The sequence below is a fragment of the Dermacentor silvarum genome, chromosome 1 (genome assembly GCF_013339745.2).
Source record: "Dermacentor silvarum isolate Dsil-2018 chromosome 1, BIME_Dsil_1.4, whole genome shotgun sequence".
Taxonomy (NCBI): domain Eukaryota; kingdom Metazoa; phylum Arthropoda; class Arachnida; order Ixodida; family Ixodidae; genus Dermacentor; species Dermacentor silvarum.
Genome location: NC_051154.1, coordinates 42,684,372 through 42,699,926, shown reverse-complemented (window position 1 = coordinate 42,699,926; position 15,555 = coordinate 42,684,372). Strand labels below are relative to the sequence as shown.

Sequence of the window (15,555 nt, the reverse complement as noted above, 5' to 3'; positions counted from 1 at the left end):
AGTGTCACTCTTTTTTTTTTTTTACTGTTTTTTTTTTTCACTTTTTTTTTTTTTTTCAAATTTAATGGTGGTCTACCGCTTTCGCACTACGGCAGTGCTCCTCTCAAATACACAACAACTGGATTAATTCTGCCCATGTAATGGTCAGTCTCGCTCATAAATATGATATTCGTGCCACTGCTTTGGTTGGCCTAACGCAGCACATTGATAGCCTATGATGGTTTGCGATAACTTGGCTTTCGTAGATTGCTTATTGCTGTCACAAACTGTGGTGCACTCAGGCTAAAATTAAATTATGGGGTTTTACGTGCCGAAACCACGATCTGATTATGAGGCACGCCGTAGTGGGGGACTCCGGAATAATTTGGACCACCTGGGATTCTTTAATGTGCACCTAAGTCTAAGTACACGAGTGTTTTCGCATTTGGCCCCCATCGAAATGCGGCCGCCGTGGCCGGGATTCGATCCCGCAACCTCGTGCTCAGCAGCCCAACACCATGCACTCAGGCTAGATGCGAGGCTCGCCACTAGCACCAATTTAGCAGCAACGCCAAGATAAATGCTGATCAAATAGATACCGCTAGGTTAGGCATGGAGCATGCATAGTTTGTTTCCAATGTGTTTGAGAGCAGTGGTGCTGTGGGGTGCAAGTGGGAGGCCCGACTGGCTTGCTTCAAATAATGCATTGAGTTGCACAAGGCATTGTGCAACTCATTGTGCTCTTGTGCAACTTAGTGCTATTTTGCTGCCTGAAGGGCTAACAGCACCAAGTGTTCCCCGTGCTTCTTTGGTACAATGCTCATAAACAGCACTTTTCTTGGGTGGCTTTGCAGACGCTCCTGAGCCCATTCAAGCATCACTAGGGGTCCACAGTATGTGAAATGCTACTGTAGACTGAGCAAGATGAATCAGGGATCCGAGGAGTTAGGTTTTTTGGCGCAACCATATGAAGTCAACATTAGGAATATTTTTATTAAGAATATGAAGCTTTTAGAAAATTTAACCATCATTAATTCTACATTTCAATATTTAAAAATACTATTAATTTCTCCTATGTTTTCTTTGGCAGGTGAGTTGTCTGCTCCTGAGCTCACATGCTACGTGGTGATGCCTGTGGTTGAATCAATGTTCCACATCTGCCATCATGGTCATGAATAGCACTGGCTAACATTCCCAGGGTTAGGTTTAGTACCTGTACACAAATGCTGTATTATACTCGTGTAAGAGTTGCACTTCTTTTTTACGATTTTGTCAAGATGCAGCCCTTGCACAGGGGCAGGCTATGTCAGTCCATGTTCTCCAGCTGTGTGTGATCCCCGTGGTTTCTTTGTACCAAAAAACGAAACGCTATTCTTTTCACAATGAAGTTATTTGTTCCTATGAGCTCCTCTTTCTGTATGGACCACTAACGTACACAGTTTTTGTTCACGCTGAATTTGTGGCCGGCTTCATGCTTGCCGTCACGCTGATCAGTGTACACAACCTTTATCTTGAATGCAGCACCTTCATTGTCGGACACTTTCTTCTGGCAGCTAGCACGAAAATACACCTGGCCAAACTAACTCTTAGAGGGGCATTCGCATCTCTTATTCAATGTTTTTTAATCTTAAATTTTGGGCTGAGAAGTTGAGTTGCAGCTCTTACACGAGTGCAGCCCTTACTCGAATATATATGCTACTTGAGAAAAGCGGACAGAGGGCCAGTCACTACCATAGCTCAAGTTGGTAAAGCATCATATCCATCACATGGAGGTTGCGAATTTGGCTCCCACCAGCAGCAAGTAATCTTTTCTTTCACTTCCCTTTCCTTAATTAAGACTATGATGCTAATGCTAATTTAAGAGGAAGCTTTAGCATCAAATTTGGTTTGGTGGTTGCCGAGAAAGGCGAGTTCTCTTTTCCCATGTATTTAGGTAGGAGCCCCTGAGCTAAAGCTTCCTCTTAATCCTCAGTCATAATTGATTCCAAATTTCCATTAAAAAGGCAGTTAATTTCTGCTATGCTTTCCTTCACTTCATACTTTGTCTCTAGCTGTCTTTCATGCAGTGCTGTCTTTGCAGCAGCTGGAGGGGCAACTACACCAAGCTTGGCTACCGCTACGAGCTTCCCCATGTTTCCAGCCAGCTCAAGTGTGCCCACTTGCTCACCAGAACCTCCCCCTGAGGTTGACAGGCCACCGCCTCTCCCTCAGAAGCAGGCGTATGCTGATTACACCAACGTGACAGAGGATACACCTGCATTGCCAGCACGCAAGCCATCCCTCAGCATTCCTGGCATGACAAAGAATCGAGTGAGTAGAAATTTATTAATTATAATGGCAGCAGTCATTTATTATGATACTGAGTAGCACTGGGCAATCAATAGACAGTTTTAGCCGAGTTGTCCACTCTGCTCACATTTCACCCACTCAGGCACTGCAGAGAACTGTTGATTTCATATGTTTCATAAGTGCATCTCGCAGAGATGCAAGCAGCGTGCTGTAAGCATGGCTGCAAAATGATAAAGAAGCCAAGTGAACACACTGTAGCACTTTGCTCAATCAGCTCTGATGCAGAGCAAGGACCATGTTTTGTCTTCCACTGATGGCATGAGCATTGTACACATGCGTGCTAGCGTTCCCACTGAGTACCTGTGTGCAAATTGTAAGGATATACCAACCAGGATGAAGTGTACTGTAAACACTAAGGTAAAATTTTATAAAATTGTTTGTCATCAACTTTATTTCAGTAGTCAACGAAATACGATTGCATATGGCAATATATTTTCATTTGCAAGTCAGATTTTCTAACCACCGCACCACGGCAGTTCCGTTGAAGTGATGGATTATACAGCCCATTACCTGCTGTGGTGGTTCAGTGGCTAAGGCGTTGTGTTGCTGAGCACGAGGTAGCGGGATCGAATCCTGGCCGCAGCGGCCGCATTTCTATGGAGGCGAAATGCAAAAATGCCTGTGTGCTTGCGTTGTAGTGCACATTAAAGAACCCCAGGTGGTCAAAATTAATCCGGAGCCCTCCACTACGGCATGCCTCATAATCAGAACAGGTTTTGGCACGTAAAACACCAGAAAGAAGTAGTATGCAGCCCATTCCTGGAAGGAAGGTTCGCAAGAGGAAAGAGTCGCCTGTAGCAGAATTAGAAGCTATCACTGTTGAATGACAGCGTCAGAATGCGGAAGGGTCGTGTACAATCGAGATTCGGCAACCCCTTTGAAAAGCTCAGTGTTTGTCAGGCAGTTAAAATGTCTCATTATGGAACTTTCATGCTGTCTCATTGTGCAACCACATTTCATGCTCTCTCGTGCAACTAGATTTTGTGCCCTCGTGGCTTCTGGCATTACATGTTGTTTGTGCTCCTAAATAAATTGGTGCCAACTCCTGAACTAGGCATTGTTTAAGTATCACGAATTTGCATGTGTTTTTCATATTAAAGGGCAGACAATGTGCAGAGACGTAAGAAGGAACAGAGAACACCAGTACATGAGCACACAGGGCATATTTCTTGTTCTTGCACATCACTGCATGTCCTTCACTGTGAAGTATTACACTCTCGAAGAGCTAAGGTTGGCGCTAGTTGGTTGTAAGTGGTGAGTGATTGCAGCACGCTACTGTGAAATAAGACGCTTGGACACAAAGAAAGGACAAAGGCGACACCGGACAAGCGCTTGTCATTCAAAATATTACTCTCATAACACGCAGTTGTATTGGGTGTTCGTGCATGTAAAAGATATCTTGGCAAACTTGTCTTTATTTCAGCCGCAACCCCCTCTCCCTGCCAAGGAAGGTAGTAAGGAGGGAACACCAGTATTGCCGAAAAAACCTGAACGGCCACCAACAAACCGAAATTTGAGTTTTCCCCAGGAGGTCGCCAAGAAGATGAGCCGGACTGCATCAGAGGCCACAGAGGGTTGAACTTTTTCGATTTTGAGGGAGAGAGTGTGGGAAGGAATTGAGAAGTGGTTGCACTTATGACATGCTTGTTTCAAAGCGGTCATGGCAGACGTATCATGTGTCATTGTTCATTCAGTATCAAGTGTCATTTTTCATTGACGTGCTGTGTAAACAAGGTTTTTAGATATTTGTTTGCGATGGCAAGACTACATTATTAAGAATTTTAGCGAAGTCCAGAGGCTTAATTTTAGACAACAGATTCTAGTGTAGTGGCGTCACTAGGAGGATGCAGGGAGGATGCAACCCGTTCGGGTTGCTAGACTTTGGCAGAGGCAACATGCACAATGATGTGCTGCAAAAACTAAGTGTTACTACAAATGCCCATACTCAGATCGGTGATGTGCCAAGCTGTCACCTCGCATGCTGCAAATCTTAGTGATACCTCTGTTTTAGTGACTTACTGTGCTGAATTGTGTTCAAGAAAGTTGCTGCTATACTATGTTTTATATCAAGGATTGCATGGCATAAATGGTGTTTATAAAACCAGCTGTATGAATGAATACTAGCTTTGATCTCTGTATGTGCCAATGCTTGATCAACCTGTGTGTCTTAGTACCCTGTGGGTGCTTGGCCACTGCTTAGTGTTATTGTGTCCCTGTGCCGTTTTTGTCATGGTGCCTGCCACAGCTGCATATTTGCTCAAGGTCATGCTTTGCTGTCCTATATAAAGTGTAGTCATACTTACTGTGCATACACCATTTTAAGGCATCCTTGACTTTACACTTAATGAAAAAGGACATGTTTTGTTGTTTAACTGTTGAATGGCATTATTGTACCAATAATTTCTGACGAATTCAGATTGTTTTGATGCTACCAGTTGCCGCATCTCATTACAACCTGAAGTGTGGCTCACCTGTATATATTCGTAGGCGCAGAGCTTGCTGGCATGTGTGCAACAATATATAAGAACACAATTCAGAACTTGACTGTTGTGAAGGCATGTTTTCTTAAAAGATTTTTAAATATACACAAGTACCTTATTGTTTGCAGTCTTAGTGTGTTTTGTATGTTTATACCTGTGAACTAAAATGAACCTTATATGGTCATATGCATGTGTACACAAGTAGCTTTGTCTGTAGAAATGAGTAACATTGGCCTGTCTATTGTGCACATTTTTAACTATAACTTTACACATTTGTGCAAGCCCTTAAGAGCTTTATTTGTGCATAGATCTTATATTGTATCCTAGGCTTGTAATTTGTACAGGAGGAGCCTGCTTGACGTCAGTGTCTTGTCATTGTGCATTCCTGTATGAGGTGCTCCTTCAAATGCAATACTAGTATTAAATCTATATTGTGAATTGTCTGCTGTTGTGTTCTATGGCCTGGTGGGGTGTCATTAGGAATATACAAACATTCCATAAAATTACATGTTGGTAAGGGCCGTTTAAAAAGCCCTGAAGCAATTTTTGTTGAAAAACCTTGATTACAAAATTCTCGGGCATTATTCAATGATTTGATTGCAAGGATTCTTTGAAAGGGTGAAAATTCAGAGGGCTACAGCTTTTTGAAGCAATACAAAAACAGCAAAGCTGATCAGTTAGGTAACCTTTTCTTCTATGCTTTTCCTGACCCCATCTTGGCTCCAGATGCATGCGCTCTGAGGATGTGAGCCTATGTCAGAGCACCAAGTCTTTACATGTTTTTGGAGGGTTAAAAAAAAAAAATAACGACCCCCCAGCTCCACTTTCTGACATCCTCTGTGCACACCAAGAATTTTTTATCAATAGGGCAATCATCACAATTGCGCATTGCAAGACGAAAAAATGTGAATAGAATTTGGGACAGACCTGATGGAGAAGCATGTTAAAATAGAAGTAGGAAATCAAAGCAGAATTGTTGACTAAAGTTAGTCTTACACAACCGAAAAACTTTTCATACACCCTTATGGGGATGACATTCTTCAAGCTTTGCTTTGTAGGGGCCCAGCAATCCAGATTGAGCACTTAGTTTTTATTCACTGTTAGCATAATATCAGAGCAATACCTCAGCTGCCATACAGCACTCAAGAAAATATGCGAGAAAGCAATGTGCTTAAGTCAATATATTTTTTTTCTGAAAAGCAAGCAAAAGAATGTGTGATCATACTGTGAAGTGCACCTTTATACAAGTGGACCTTTTGAATTGGTGATACTTACTTGTAGAATGATGTGCATACATATCAATGTACAAATGAAACATGTTGCAGTCATTGTTACTGAAGGCATTAAATTTCAGCAGAAATGCCGTTGCGACATCTGTGAATAATTATATGCTGTCTGCCCCAATTGAGGTTTTTAATGAAACAGAGAAAACTGTAAATAGCTAGAACAAATTCAGCATTAGTATCCATATTTTTGTGCTTGACATGCTTTGAACACCAGCAATACAATGGCTGCCTTGTGCTCATCTGCAAAGGGCAACTCCCAGCATTTTTTAATCATGAGGTGATGATGGCTGTATATTTATTTGATACTACATACTACAGGCCACACATGGGAGCTAGAGCATGGGTGAAGAAACAAACAATGCCAACCAGACATACAGAACTGAAATAATGAGAATACAATAGAAAACACTTATTACATTGAAACAACAACACATCTTCAAGCTTGCGGCAGAAACAACTTTCAATTACCATTCCTATCAAAAGTGGTGGCAATACATTCCACTCGTGCACCGATCTTAAAAAAAAAAAAAAAAACTCTTTCACAATGACATGGGTCATTCTGATGTGGGACTAGGTAGGTACCGCTGTTCGAAGAAACTCTTTGACGCCGACTTGGAGCACTGGGTATGTGCCACTAGCTCTGTGCGGGTCTTCAATGAACCTCTTTGATGCCAAGTTGGGTAACTAGCTATGTGCCACTGGGAATGTGCTGCTCTACAATGACAAAAAAGATCCCTTAAATTTCTCCAATCTTGGAACGGAATCAAACTCGCATCACAAGGGTTCCTCAAGGACAGCAACCTGATGCATTAGCAGGCTGCACCATGAATGCACTGGACATGTGCCTCTCTTCAATGAACCTCTTGCCAACTTGGGTCATTGAATATGTGCCACTGAGAGTGCAGCAAGCGAGGAAACAAATCTCAAAGTTTGCAGGCACCGGCATGCTACGCGTCTTGTCTTGGAGGCCACGTGCAAACTTTCCGGCAGTGCCACTACATGGCGCAGTGTGTTCGGAAAGAAGCGCGAGAGAGGCGCCCGGTTGCCACATGACTTATTTCTCTGCATTTTGGAGGCGACGTGCAGGCTTTGCGGCAGCGGTGCTAGATGGCACCAAGTGTTCTTAGGGAAGCGCGAAAGAGGAATCCCGTTGCAGTACACACCTCATACGTAGCTCGTTTCAACGGTGGCAATAAACTGTTTCACTATATTGATTTAATGCTAAATGCATTACCGTCGACAGTCATCGTGAGATGGATTCTGCTGCCATTTTTTTTTTAATTACTGAACAGCTCTTAAAGTCGTTGAGTCAAATAATTAAATGAAATTGGAACTTCCTTCAAAGTAATTGTTGTCTGAACACATTTACTATTCATGGCACCATGACGATATCAACTGAAAGGTGCTATTTAATCATACTTTATCATCTTTACAACAAATCTCGGCAAGCAGTAGGCAATCGTTGGGGAAAAATTGGCCATGTAATTTGGTTGTGTAAGCAAAGATTATTTATTTTTAAAAAAAAGCAAGAGCCGGAGTATGGAATCTTCCGGTGCACCTGAGACAACCGGAAATACTACAGATTGAGCTTTATCAATGGAAACAAACTGCTTATGATTTGTAAGACAAGACTCTAACCATTTTAGAAGGTTTTAGTTCTGCAATACCTACTCTAATTTGTACAATGACTTATGGTGTGTAACCTTGTCGAGCGCCTTTGCAATATAAAAGAACACAGCATCAACTTTCCCATCACTATCAACAATGGCAGCAAATTCATGATTTGTATGTATACACAGCTGTTGAAAATCCAAGTCGAAATCCATGCTGGTTATTTGCAAAGAATGTTACTAATTCAAGGTACGTAACTAGATATTTGAAAATAAAGTGCTCGAGAACCTTGCTACAACTGCAGAAGACCGGCCTGTAATAAGCAACTTTACTCTGCAACCATGATAATGTATAGGCACAAGTTTAGCAACCTTCGATTTGCATGGTAACTTGCCCATCTGTCAACTAAGTACAATATATATTTCCAGAGAAATTTCAAACACCATTTGGCATACCTCTGTAAAAACACATTAGGAATTTGATCAGATTCACATGTTCAAATGTAGCAAGCTATCAAACATTCCCTTGGCACTAACAATCTGCTGGTGAAAATAATTTAGTTGTGAAATTTGAAAATTATCGGCAATCTGTACAGAGAAGACGAAAGTACTGATGGCACCAGCAATACCTTGGTCATAAGTAAGCGTGTGATTGATTAGCCAGCTTTTTTTGTTGTTGTTGTTGAACACATAAAACTTCATTGGGTTTTCGTTCAGAAGTTTGCTCAAATTGAAAGTGAAGAAACAATACCTTCATGTAATATGAGGGTACGTAACTCGTGCCAAAGCACTGAGATAATGTTCGTAAGTCTGCGTTTTTGTCATTTCACTCAGCTAATCTTATATATTTAGTGCAGATTGTAACATGCCACCCGTAGGCTACGTTTTTTTCCTTTTTCCAACTGTTAATGCACAAGTTATCCATACAAAGCATTATAATATGCTTAAAAAAGCCACAGCATGTCTGTTGATTTGTCTCCTACATGACCTAAAAACATTTCATAGGATGCTTCTAAATGGCAAAGTACATCAACATCACTTGCATGGCTGAAACTGCAGTGCCGTTTTACAAGTGCTGTCGATTTTGATGAGAAGGGTATGCCAGACAACTGATGAGTGGTCAGATATGCCATTTTTAACCATAACTTTTTCACTCATGCAAGCACTTTGAGACTAAACACAAGATCAAGCTGTGATTTGCTACAATTTGAGACACGTGGCACATTTGACATAAGTTGTAACAAAAATAATATCAACAGGACGTGAGTGTACACAATTTCCATGTGACATTCCACTATCACAATCAATATTGAAGATTACAATTGCCAGCCAAAATTATTAACCTGGACTGTTTTTTACTTGACTTTAACAAACTCGAATAAGATTTCCAATGTGAAAAGACTAGTCTGGAAGACCTGTAAACATCACCTATAAAAACTGTTGGCAAACCGCAATGCACGGTTGCACAGACCACTTAAGAATCACAATTGCTACGCTCAACAGAAGTACACAGAAGGGTATCTTTGAGAAGTAATGCAACCCCTCCCCTTCTGGAACTTTGGTCGCACGGAACATGTTACAGCCACTTGGAAAGACATCGAAATCGGGTATCTCCAGATGCAACCATGTTTCCGTTATAACGTATGTCCAGATCCTATGCAAGCAAAACACTTTTGATTTCAGTGAACTTCTTGAAAACACTGTGTGCTAATGTTTAGCAGTGTAACAGGGCATTATGCCTACCAGTTAGATTTGACACCTATTTATCTGAGCTGCTGTTGAGATTACTCCAAAGTTTACCAATCAAAGATCTGAAAAGGCAACCTTCATTCCATATATCGAGACACGCCAGTTTATCAAACTCAACTTTATGAAAGCAGTCGTAGTACCTGGAGGGTAACTTTCTGCACCGTGTTCGTTCCCACTCACGTCTAGTTCCCAAGTCCATCCATAATAAGTGCTGAAAGCTCTCACACGTAGTTGACAGATGCAGTCGCGGAACAAAAAAATGGCCACATTATATTTCTTGTTTAAGTTTCTTGCGACTCTCTCCTTTCACTGTGCAAAATCACTTTTCTTTTCTTTTTATATATATTATGAAATAATTTAAGTTTACCAACAACAAGTGCACTAAAATTGAAACCATGCTGTGTGGTGCCATTCAAGGTGAAGTATCAATGACGTCTCGGACGTTATTGCCAGAACTTTTGCATGCATAGTGTCTGTTAGAGTATACTTTTATACTATGTCCAGGAGCTATGCGGCAGGAAAACAGGGCGCCATTTTGGTAAGTATGTGACACTCGAAGCTGTTCAGTTGCAGCAGCACTGACATCTCATGCTGCGGCAGAAAGGAAGTTAGGTTGCTTTGGAGAGCTGGTGCACAGGTATTCACATGCGGCGGTGCTGATGTCAACATTAAATACTGGGGCATCGTCCAACTCCCGCACTCCTGTCTAGGCGGCATAGCTCAGTGGTGATGCCTCTGCACATGAGGCAGAAGTTGGTGGGGCTCGGTGAATCAGATATCTACATCTATCTTGGCAAATATCTACAAAGATTACACAGCTACCTTGGTTCTCCACAAGAAAAGTAGAAAGTTACCTATCAAGAAAGGGGTCAGGTGAGGAGACACAATCTCTCCAATGCTAATTACTGCATCCTTAGAAGAAATATTCAAGCTCTTAGAATGGGAAGGCTTAGGAGTAAGGATCAACGGTGAATATCTCGGCAACCTTCGGTTTGCAGATGACATAGTCCTACTCAGCAACAATGGGGACCAGTTACAAGAAATAATTGAAGACCTTAAGCGAGAAAGTGTAAGAGTGGGGTTGAAGATTAATTTGACGAAGACAAATATAATGTTCAATAGCCTGGCAAGGGAACAAGAATTCAGGATCGCCAGTCAGCCTCTAGAGTCTGTAAAGGAGTAGTACATTTATCTAGGTCAACAAATTTAAGGAAACTGCCGCCGATTTTGTATGCCCCTCCTCTCTGTAATGCCTCTAGCCCTGAGAGTACCGAAATAAATAAATAAATAAATAAATAAATTGCTCACAGGGGACCCTGATCATAAGAAGGAAATTTATAGAAGAATAACATTGGGTTGGAGTGCGTACGGCAGGGATTGCCAAATCCTGACTGGAAGCTTTCTACTGTCATTGAAGAGGAAAGTGTACAATCATTGCATTCTACCAGTGCTAACATATGTGGCAGAAACTTGGAGTTTAACGAAGAAGCTCGAGAACAAGTTAAGGACCGCACAAAAAGCGATGAAACGAAAAATGTTCGACTTATCGTTAAGAGACAAGAAGAGACCGGTGTGGATCAGAGAACAAACGGGGATAGCCAATATTGTAACTGACATTAGGAGAAAAAATGGAGCTGGGCAGGCCATGTAATGCATAGGATGGATAACTGGTGGACCATTAGAGTTACAGAATGGATACCAAGAGAACGGAAGCGCAGTCGTGGACGGCAGAAAACAAGGTGGGGTGAGGAAGTTAGGAAATCTGCAGGCGCAAGTTGGAATCAGCTAGCGCAAGACAGGGGTAATTGGAGATCGCAGGGAGAGGCCTTCGTCCTGCAGTGGACCTAAATACAGGCTGCTGATGATGATGATGCAGAGGAAGTCCTTTGCATAGGATTACCAATATTCAAGAAGCTGAAGCATGTTGTGCTGCTGCAACAGTAAGAGCAGATCGAAAGCATCACACAGAACTTGTGTGCCATCAAGCCTTGCCGAACAAGTGAGTTATGTGAGAGTTCGGGGTTGATTGATGGAGGATGGACAAAGAGCGTGGTTGCTGAGGTACTGCTATGTAGTGCATGGGGGAGAGGAGACATGGCACTGAAGTGAGTAGCTTGATGTGTTACTTGACTCTGGGTAACCATGAGTCTGTCACTTTCTTTGCTCGAAGTGCGATAGTGCCTCTTTGATGAGCAGGAGTGAACAGATCAGAAACATGCAAGTTCAAAATTGATATGAAAGAAAATTCCACGCAGCATGTAATTTGGCACATATGGCGAGAAGACAAGGCAGAGCATGCAGTAAATGTTATTCTGACATACATGAACCTAAAAAAATTGTTTCTTGGTTTTAATATGTATCATAAATTGTCATATAAAGATCCCTCCTAAAATTGAAAGGTTGGTCCACTCTAAACAGTGCTAAAACATGTCAAAACCCTTGAAGAAGTGTTCTATGCATGTTTGATTAGACTGAGTGCATAGCTGTGCCATTGAAACATTGCTTTCAAAATGTGCTGTTCACCGTTTCACGCCTCAACACTGTGCTATATGGCACGCACTCCACACAGATATGGCATGTGTGCATTGCACTGTGTACAAACATTAACACATAACTAACAGTATAATTACGAAAAAAGTGAGTTGCTAGAAATTTCTCAGCTAAGGGGGGACCTGGGTCTTGGACCAAAAATTTTGTAGAATCTTTATTCTTTGACGTATAGTGCTGAAAACTTGTACATTTTTGTAATGTTATGTGCTTATTTCGAATAAAAGGTTTGTTTTCATTTATCTCTTTCAGTCCAAATTTCATGCAAGAGCCCTTTAATTATCTTCCGCAAAGATTTGCCAAATACGTGCTCTTTAGATATCACTAAATAGGGTATCAATGGCTTCTGTATGATTCAAGGAGTGCAACAAAACCAACCTTATTGGTCTGCCGCACCTAGAACACGAGTTGTGAGGTATTGAACTAGTCACCAGAAAAACTTTTCCGAGTTTCAAGCTTTGAAGTCTCGCAACTTCTGTTCTAGGTAAGGCAGAGCAATAAGGCTCATTTTTTTTGCACTCCTTGAATCATACAGAAACCATTGATACCCTATTCAGCAATATCTAAGAAGCATATTTTGCAAATCTTTGCAAATCTTTGCGGAAGATAATTAAAGGAAGCTTGCATAAAATTTGAAACCAAAAGACATATACAAAAACGGACCTTATATTCGAAATAAGCACAACATTACATATATGTACAAGTTTTCAGCACTTAGAATAAAGAATAAAGATTCTACAAAATTTTTGGTCCAAGACCCAGGTCCCCCCCTTAAGATACTTTCAACTCTACAAAATTTGGGATTCTAGAACAGAATAATGTACCACTTAAGAATAAAGCGGCCACATTGATGTCCAACACAATGCTGTCAAATTATTTCTTATGCAGCAGCATCTCTACAGTACCTTAGCATGTGTGAGCATTATGAACATCATGACAAATTACATCACACCATCAATTCAAAAAAAGAAGATCACCAATATGATGTTCGGTATTTAAGGTAAGGTGCTCTGTGCACCCTGGAGCATTCCAGCTGCAGCATACAAATCTTTTCGGTATGTAACTTTAAACAGTTCATCAGCTCCTGGAACTAGCTTTGGCGCTACTCCACAGTGTTTACGTAAAAGTGCAAGGCACTCGGTGCCATTAGTGTAATCTTCTTCTGTACACCTTTGATAGGCCTTTAGCAATAAATGGTACTGAAATGCTTGTGGCGTCTCACTCGCAACGTATCTGGACCGATCTAGCGACTCCTCAAGGAATCCTTCGCTGTCAATCTTCAGTACTGTTGACACAAGAGGTACAACAGGCCCTGCACCACCGTGGAGCTTTGCTTCCCGCACAACTTCCTCCAAAACCTGCAGGTAAACCAAATGAAAGCATTTTTAGCATCCCTTAATCTGGAGCCTTACGCTAGACGCCGCATTTCAGTAAGTATAAACGTTCTTACGAGTCTTGGTACGATGGGCCGAACGGCGTCGTGAATAATCACGATATCCGGCGGATCTTGCTCGAGGTGCTTCATGCCGTTCATTATTGACCTATGCCTTGTCGTTCCACCAGGAACAAGTATAACCTTTTCCAGCAACTCGGCGGTCTTCAAAGCGCTGACCACTAGCGAATGCTTGTCTGGAGGATAGACGACCACGATATCCGATATCCAACTGTATTGTAGAAATGCGCTTATTGTGTGGCAGATAACAGGCTTTCCATGCACCTCACAGAATTGTTTGGCCACTTTCATCTTCATCCTTTCGCCTGTACCGGCTGCTGGCAAAATGACACTTACAACGCTGTCCATCGTGAGCAACCCTCTCAGCCGACAGGCAATTCACGAAAGTATGTACGGTCTGAAAAGACTTAAAAACAATACGATTACCGCATTTAATTCAGCAGCAAATTGTAAATTGTGCTTATTTATCCAAGTTTGCCGGACCTTTCCTAACGGTGCCAGCAGCACCAGCTGCAAAGCGGACAGACCGAATGCGCCAACTAAGTTGGTTGCAGGTGTTCCAAGGTCCTTGGGTGTTCTGTCACAGAGATCTGTATTTTTCTGTGATACTGTGGCTAACTTGACTGAGGAAAGAAGCCCGCACGGGCCGCACTGCCTTGCTTGAGCCGTTGCGTTGCCTGCCAAAGACCACTTTTGAAGTTCCGAAACCAGCCAAATGACTTTGACTTCGGATGGTTCTGTCTTCGCACGTTTTGCTTACGTTGTAGCCACGGCGGAAGTACAGCGGAAGATTATTTTCTTGCTGCGTGATTGTAGCACAACGGTGTCAAGCTCTTTCGAGTAGTTTATATGTGAGTTGTCCAATCAAGTGCTAAGAGCGCATTGTTTTTTGTTTAAAGAATAAATGATTAACGGAAAGTCATGTATTTAAGAGAACTAATCATCAAGATATTTGCGCTTGTTTCGGTTCGCGCCCCCTGCGTTGTTGTGGAAAATGGCGCGTGAGTTCACCAGACCGGTCCTGCCCAAATAGACATCATTCATTGATATGCACTCCCGCGGGGGCGGCGGCAAGGGGAGGCTAGGGATGGTACGCCAGCCGTACGGTCAACATTTGTCACGGTACCACTGCCGCCGGTGCCGCTCCTAAAGTTTGCGTTTCCACCGTTATCCTCACGAACTGAATCACCACAGACAAGCTACACCGACACACACATTGTGCAGAATTGCCATCCTTACAGAACTGTAGGTCTGTGACCAGTATACAGTTTGCACGTGACGTCATAGCCGCCGCCTGCCCCGACCGTCCGCCATCGCTAGGCACCTCGCTACTAGCCGCTGGCCCGCTGCGTTTGTGTTCGGCGTTCGTTTCTACGTGTTAACGCCGCGTGTTTGCTATCGTGAAAGCTTTGCGATGGCAAAAGTCAGGAGCCCTGAATTTTGCCCTTTCTACATGGACGAGCTTGTAGGGCCGACGCGGGCTCGCTACAATAAAAAGGTCGGAATGTGCGACGGCGTGGACCCATACTAGCTGCACGTTGGCGTGGATACCACACCCGGCCACGACGTACGTGGATATTATTAATTATCTTGTCCCGTCCACGAGCTACGTCACGCTGAACGAAATAAAGGCTTACAAATCGCTGAAGGCGCACAGTTACTTCACGAGCGGTTGGGTGAGGAAGGTTGCAGCGAAGCGCCTGTCGTCGGGTCTTACCATCGTCCTCGGCGAGGTGAGTCAATGAAAGCATATGTTCCTTGGCGTGCGGCAGAGAAAACTATCTCAGTATTTGTTGTGCTGCTCCATTCAGGGGCAGCTTTCTTGCCACAATGGTTCACCTATATGCACTTAATTTTTTCCCAAGCTTCAAAACGTGTGTTCGTTTCTTTCTCCGAGTTTTGGTCTAGAGTTAGGTGCATGTCCGTGCATGTGAATTTTGTGGCGTTAAATAAAAGTAGCCTACTATATTGAAAGCATGCAGACATTCAAATATTGCTTAGCATATCGCTAAGCGAAGCACACATACCAAGAAATGACGATGCGAAGCAGTTTGTAGGCCGTTAAAAAAAAAAAAAACAATTGGGGTTTTCCGTGCTAAAAT

General features: G+C 42.5%; 2 protein-coding genes across 5 annotated transcripts in view; one reads left to right on the top strand and one right to left on the bottom strand.

Annotated features, from left to right (window-relative positions):
• The window catches only part of LOC119461662 (dedicator of cytokinesis protein 1-like), an 87,695-nt gene extending 82,444 nt beyond the window's left edge, over nt 1-5,251 (top strand). For 2 of the 3 annotated variants that reach the window (XM_037723048.2, XM_037723036.2), the window contains exons 42-43: nt 2,060-2,289; nt 3,752-5,251. In XM_037723048.2, coding sequence (XP_037578976.1) covers nt 2,060-2,289; nt 3,752-3,907 — 386 coding nt within the window. In that variant the 3' untranslated portion in view covers nt 3,908-5,251. The remainder of the gene's footprint in view (nt 1-2,059; nt 2,290-3,751) is intronic. The other variant, XM_037723042.2, reaches the window with a different exon arrangement.
• Nucleotides 5,252-6,374: 1,123 nt separating this feature from the next.
• On the bottom strand, nt 6,375-14,184 carry LOC119461686 (D-ribitol-5-phosphate cytidylyltransferase). 2 transcript variants are annotated; one of them, XR_007466869.1, is made up of 3 exons: nt 13,451-14,184; nt 9,216-13,358; nt 6,375-6,927 (listed from the first exon to the last, which is right to left on the bottom strand). XR_007466869.1 is itself a non-coding variant. In XM_037723056.2 (2 exons), the coding sequence occupies exons 1-2, from the start codon at nt 13,799-13,801 to the stop codon at nt 12,996-12,998; spliced, it is 714 nt and encodes a 237-aa protein (XP_037578984.1). In that variant the 5' UTR covers nt 13,802-14,184; the 3' UTR covers nt 6,375-12,995. The 2 variants fall into 2 exon arrangements, 1 of the variants encoding a protein (XP_037578984.1); XM_037723056.2 differs by having other exon boundaries at nt 6,375-13,358.
• Between the last annotated feature and the right edge of the window lie 1,371 nt (nt 14,185-15,555).